The 6,350-nt window shown below is 40.3% G+C and overlaps 1 protein-coding gene across 4 annotated transcripts in view; it reads left to right on the forward strand.

Moving 5' to 3' along the window:
* The window catches only part of LOC139567520 (probable helicase with zinc finger domain), a 60,896-nt gene extending 55,399 nt beyond the window's left edge, over positions 1-5,497 (forward strand). For 3 of the 4 annotated variants that reach the window (XM_071388845.1, XM_071388847.1, XM_071388846.1), the window contains exons 30-31: positions 161-470; positions 1,013-5,497. In XM_071388845.1, coding sequence (XP_071244946.1) covers positions 161-470; positions 1,013-1,389 — 687 coding nt within the window. In that variant the 3' untranslated portion in view covers positions 1,390-5,497. The remainder of the gene's footprint in view (positions 1-160; positions 471-1,012) is intronic. The other variant, XM_071388848.1, reaches the window with a different exon arrangement.
* Positions 5,498-6,350: the final 853 nt, after the last annotated feature.

Consider the following 6,350-nt stretch of genomic DNA (forward strand, 5'->3'; position numbering starts at 1 on the left):
TTACGGGAACTGTAATGGGCACTCTGGCAGAAGAGTGAATGTGTTGTATAAGTGAAATGAGAACGTTGTGATTGACCTATATTGTCTTTTTCTTTCTCTCCTTCCTTGCCTCCTTTCTGTGTCCCACCTGTCTCTGTTATTTTCTTTCTCCCTCTCTCAGTATGAACCCAGGGGTCCCGGGCGGCCCCTCTACCAGCGGCGGATCTCCTCCAGCTATCCAGACGAGGGATCCCCCGCCAACGCTGCCGCCTTGGCCCAGCAGCAGCCACAGCCCTGCCCGCCAGACCCCCAGGAGCACCCCCACACACACCAACACCCTCACCCCCACCAACACCCCCACCAACACCCCCACGCCCCCTACGGCTACCCCCCGCCTGAGCTGTGGCCCGGCAACGGAGGTGGCCCTGGCCCGTTCCAGAACATTCCATGCAACGGAGCCAGCACACTCATTCAACACCGGGACCTCCTAGGTATGTGTCAGAAGCACCACAAATTACTTTTTAAACCGTTTTCAAACTGTTATGCTAATTATTCAGCATTCTATTGACTATGTACCTGAACGAGGTACAGTGCAGATCAAGTGTAACCTACTGCACTCATTGTACTTGGCAGTGATAACTCTAGCAGTGGCAGAGTTGTGACAGGTGAGAGCCAGTCGGGTGTTCACTTTCTGACGGTTGTCATTAGGGTTTGACCTAGTGAATACAATTTGAAGGCTGTTAGCTTGTTAGTTGATGAATCCTCATGCTGAAGTGCCTGTCATGTGGCTGTCATTGTCAATGATTCCAACAATGCAAGCGTAACAGAAGCAAATGTCATTTTCCTTCCTAAGTGACCATTTGTTCTCCTGACATTGACAAGTAACCCCCAATGTATTGTATATTTTGGAAGTTGAAAGTAATCTCTTCATCCCTAATTTCTCCTCTTTCCCTTCTTCCTACTCTTTCCCCTCTTGCTCTGCTGCCTCTCGTCTTTCCCCTCCACCTCATCCTTCTTCCTCCTCCCTCTCCAGTAGCTTCCAAGGCCCTGCGGCAGGCAGCAGAGGAGCAGATGAAGGCTGAAGCGGCAGCAGCAGTAGCTGCGGCCCAGCCTCCCGCCCACTCCCTCCAGCACCTCGGACAATTCCCCCCTCTCATGCCCAACAGCAAGCAACAGCCACAGCAGCAGCAGCAGCAGCAGGCCCCCCCAGAGCCCGTCCAAGGCCCCGGGGGCCCCCAAAACCCTGGCAAACCCCCCACCATGTCCTACGCCAGTGCCCTCCGCGCCCCACCCAAACCCAGAGCTCGTCCCGAACAGGTCAAAAAGCACAGCGACCCACTTTCCCTACTCCAAGAGCTGAGCATAGGAAGTTCAAATGGTAGCAACGGATACTATTCCTATTTTAAATGAGTTTCACCCCTGAGAAATCGCCCCTAGAAAAATATAAATAAAAAAACATGTAAAATATAAAGAAAGGAGAAAAAAAAGATAATAATGGCAAAACTTTTGTGAAAAAGACACAAAAAAAAACGGTACAAGTGCTTTTACAAATCGTTTCTATTCATCGTTTTTGTTTCAGCTTTTTTGTTATGTTTTAAACTTTTATTTGTAACAGTCAAATCTTTCTTCTGTTTCACATATCTGACATAAAAATTAAAAAAAATATGTAAAACATAAGTATATATAATGGATGCATTACTGGTATATATACATGCACATTATGTATATATGAATATATGCTTATATTATGTACACTTATATATGTACGTAATGCAAAAAAAAAAAAAAAGTAGAAAAATAAACTAAAATGATTTTAAAAACACAACATTTGGTTGACCACTTGGCTGCCTGTCTGTTTTCCCTTGTTGAAGTTGGTTATGTTGGCCACTTTTTTTTGTCCGTTTAAAAAAAAATTGAGTGGACTTTCTATGTCTTGATTTTCATCATAGTTGTGTTAACAGGGAAAAAGCTAAGTGGTCAACTAATTTCATATAAAATATATGGAACATTGTATAGAAGTAGATACATTTTCCTCTAATCTGTACATATAAAGAAAATAAATGACTGAGTTGTATGCCACAGACATGTACCTAAATTCCTGTATCATGTTAGAATTGACATTAGACTTCATTTGGTTTACTTTTAATCCTTAACCTTAGACAAAATCATCTTCAGTGACAGATTAGTGGAGTAAATGAGATTTTTACATACATGCAAACGCACACGATTCAGAATAAAACTATTACTTTATTATACATTTATACAAATGTGTTGGTTGCACGTCGATTCCTTTATTTCACTGGCCCTCTCGTTTAAAAGATAAAAATATAGGATAGATGATTGATGATAAGCATGCGAAGCCACATCGAAGTGAGGTCTACTGTTGTCTGATTCCAACTTGGAAAAACTAGTTTCAGGAAGAACCATGGTTTGCTTCTTCTGCCGTTTCATCTGAGGCCCAAAGATAGTTGTTGGAATGGCTTTCCCGTTAGTCGGTTAACCACTGTCTTTGAAGTAGGGGTTATGGCGTGATGGGGTTAAATTCCAAAGTGTTACATGTCCAATCACATGTCGACCAAACATCTAATCAGTTAAAACTGCAGATTAAAAAAAATATGTATGTGGAGAAACTTGAGACAAACTGTATAAATGAGTGGCTGGGTAAACGTGAGTCATAACTAAGGCACGGCTGCTGAGGGAATCTGAAGGTATAGAGAGGGATGACGGCCAAGTTGGAAAGATTTTATTCGCGTTGAGTGAGATGTTGGGCCGACGTCAGTTATCTCCTTGTTTTTCTTTGACCCACTTCAGAGCTTTACGGTCATTTAGAAAGGCTTGAGAAAGATCCTGTCACCAACTTTCCCCAACATTCCCTGGTATTTCTGAAATCCCGGGTTGAGGTTTTCTGGAATCAGCAAGGGAGTTGGCAACTAGGGAATCGTCTGACTTGGAATTCTTCAACCAGGATTTCTAAAAAATAAAAAGGGAATTTGGGGGATTTTGTAACCCTACACTATTTTTGCAACCCTAGACTTATGTAGGACTTCGGCCCGAAAGAATACCGGCTGGTTTAGACCAGTGCCATCAGTTACTTTTTGATTCAGTCTTATCATCTGAGTTGTACTGGTACTGCGATACCAGTTTTTTTCACCGATATTCCATGTCCGCTGATGACAGAGTACATCACTTTTAGCTACCAACCTCTTGCTCTGATTAAATCGTTGCTTAGATGACTGAGAACTCATTCAGTCTGTTTGCCCTAGCAATTTGCCTGGGAATTTAGACAGAAAAAATATTTTGCTTTTATTTTGACGACTCAATTTTTTTTCAATTGTTAACAAATAAATGCAATCAGTGTGGGTTATTTTAACCATAAGGGAAAAAATTGTTCAGGCGTTTGTAGGACTTTTCTGACATGCATTCCATTCAGTGATGTATTTTGTTTTTAGGGTGACACGTATCTTGTGAGTGAAATCTATTTGCATTTTTGTAAAATAATTTGCAAACAACCATCAAGCTGTCAAATCTTTATACATTTGTATGGTGTGCACACTCAAAAAATAAATTGCCTGTAGGATAAAATTGTTATGACAATTATTGACGATTATTATCAAATGCAAATTTGTGACTGATTTTGATTGACTTGGTAGATTATTTTTTGTGTGTAATAGCCACTGTTGTCACATTTACTGGAATCCATTTTCTCTCAACTTTTCATGATTCATTTATTTTTAATTGGTTAATGGTATGTTTCAGTATATTTTAATAAAATACCCTTGGATTCTAATTGGTAAATTTTATGTAACTATTTAGTCATTCATTTTAATGTATGAGCCCGTCAATCAGTTTTTTTTGTTTAAAGGGTCAAACATGCTGTCAGCTATTCAGGAAGCAAATCTAGTTGGAATGAAAAACATCTCCTCTTAAACATAGTTGAAACAATCATTCAAAACATTTACTGGGACTTCAGTTTATTTGAATTTTCCAAGGTCCAGATTCGAGGTTGTGAATTTTAGGTTCATCACAACAAAAAACATACTTGTAAATATGCATTTTCTAGGTATTTACAAACAAGGTTTAGGGAGTGCCTCAATTTTGTAGAAGCTGTTTAAAAGAAGAGGTATGCCCTTTTTAATTATGCAAATTCACAAAATCAACTCACAAAAATGGACATGGACCGTGTTGGCAGTCACAGCATCTTATAGTAATATAACTTTTTAAATTCATTTTTATAAGATGGTGTCTGGCTGCTTTTACAAAGTTTTTTTGTTGCAGGCATATAAAATGTTATTTTACTGTAGAATACTTATTTTTAAAATCAATGTTGCAGGAATTATTTGTCCTTGGTTCAGTTTTTCCGCTAAATCCGTTTAAAAGATATTTTAATTTCAGCGGTGCTTTGTGGTTCGACAATTTTTTTTCATGTAAGACTGTACATTCATTCTGTGCATGCCAAGATGACATGGCTTGTTTATATCCCCGATTTATCAAATAGTTTATTGATTTGTGCAACAACAATAAAAATGTTTTTGTTCTCTCCCTACAAAGTAACATTTTGGTTTATTATTTGATGTGTACAATGACTTGTGACATTATGAACAAAAAAGTATGATATTTTACTAACATGTCAATGAATTATGTAATGTTCATGTAAGAGTTGTTTTTCCTCCAAATTATCTTGCTGGGCAAAAGTTGCTCCCAGCCATACGAGGCACATATTATAAGCTTTGAAAGTCTTTACAAAGAAGTGGATATCAAATTTGAATCAGTTTTCCGCAAATTAGTTGTTGGTTAATCTCTGAATTGTGCAAGACTTACTCCTCACAATTTCTACAGTGTCTGACATGTATTTGCGTAAAACCCAAAACATAAGAGATTGAGCCATTCTAAGTGTTTGTTCTTAATAATCTTGTCCAGGAGTAAGTAATAGTAGGTCTGTGCTTGTGTCCATACCGCGCCTTTTTCAGGCCTTTATCATTGCTTACTCAATATCAAAATCTCAATTTTGTGCCGTGTCATGCCTTGTGACCTGATTGACTTTGCATCGAGACCGAAGCTTTTAATTTGTTTGTCGTCAACTAAGTTTGAATGTCAGTTAGCCTCCACCCAGACCCAGTCACATATCATTGCGTGTAAGTGGCTTACGAAGGTTCCGCACGTTGCTTTCGTAAAACAACCTTAACTTGAACGGATGGTTTTTGTGGTGGGAGCAGCCTTTTGCCCAGCCAGTAGAGAGCACTGTGTTCAGCCTTTGGTAAAACCACATCTCCTGTTGTCATCCATCTTGTCTCCTCTATTTCTTCCCCTCCCACAGTAAATCAATGGCACGCCTGTTAACTGTTACCCCTCCACTGGATCCACACAGGTGGGCTACATAATGATGAATATTTCCCTTTCACTCTTTTCAATTCAATTGTTGGTGGTCATAATAAAGGATGTCGACTTTGTTTCAAAGGTTTAATTTAATTATTTTTATTTTTCAAATGTGTTTCTCTATTAAAGTGTCTTATTGAATCAGTTACTCTTGTTGTTATTGCAGAGACATACTTCAATTGTTGGATTGGATGAGGTAGAGTTTTATTGAGGTAGAGTTTTATAGTGATTTCCCTGTGTGGAAAAGAAGTGCACACCATGTGGCTCAATATCCCAAAAGGAACCGAAGAGTTAAGCAATTGACTTTACTCTCATTAAGTCGCCGGGTGTCTTGTTTGCCATTGAGGTTATATGACTTGTCGTTATCTCAGAAGTAATGTGGCCCCTGAGGAACACAACCCCAACACTGTATCCGTCTTAGGACCGGTTTATCCTTAGCAGTCTCAACCGGTGTCTCCACAGGTGCATAGGCCCCCTACCCATAACTGCTGCTAGTGGTGTACAGTACCCCAACAGTTTGCACTCAAGACCCAAGGCCAATAGACTTGCGTCTTGGGCATTTGATGCTACTATTGGCTTAGAATCAACCGAGGCAGCTCTGAAGTATTTTCCTCAATGTTTCTGTTTTTGATCCATTCTCCATCATGCGGTTGCTCCCTCTTTTCCCCCTTCTCTGCCACCAAACTAACTCCGGCTGTGAGTTTGGAATCTAAATGAACCCATCAAGACTGAAAAGATCCGGCTCAAAAGCCTGGACTCGTATTGATGTGGGGAAGGACAAGGAGGGTGCTCTTGCTCCTCTTTCATCATCCCCCTACACACACAGTGAGGGGACGCTTCCACAGACCATGCTGTCATTCCCGCCAGTGACCAGCGCAGGTTCCCGGCAGGGTTCCCAGCAACAGTAACCATTTCACAAATCCCCTCTATGACCATGCTGCAAGGCTTTTTTCTCAAACAGGTTTGTGTTCATCGGGACACGCAAAGGAAAACATTTT

This window comes from Salvelinus alpinus, chromosome 2 (genome assembly GCF_045679555.1).
Source record: "Salvelinus alpinus chromosome 2, SLU_Salpinus.1, whole genome shotgun sequence".
Lineage (NCBI taxonomy): Eukaryota > Metazoa > Chordata > Actinopteri > Salmoniformes > Salmonidae > Salvelinus > Salvelinus alpinus.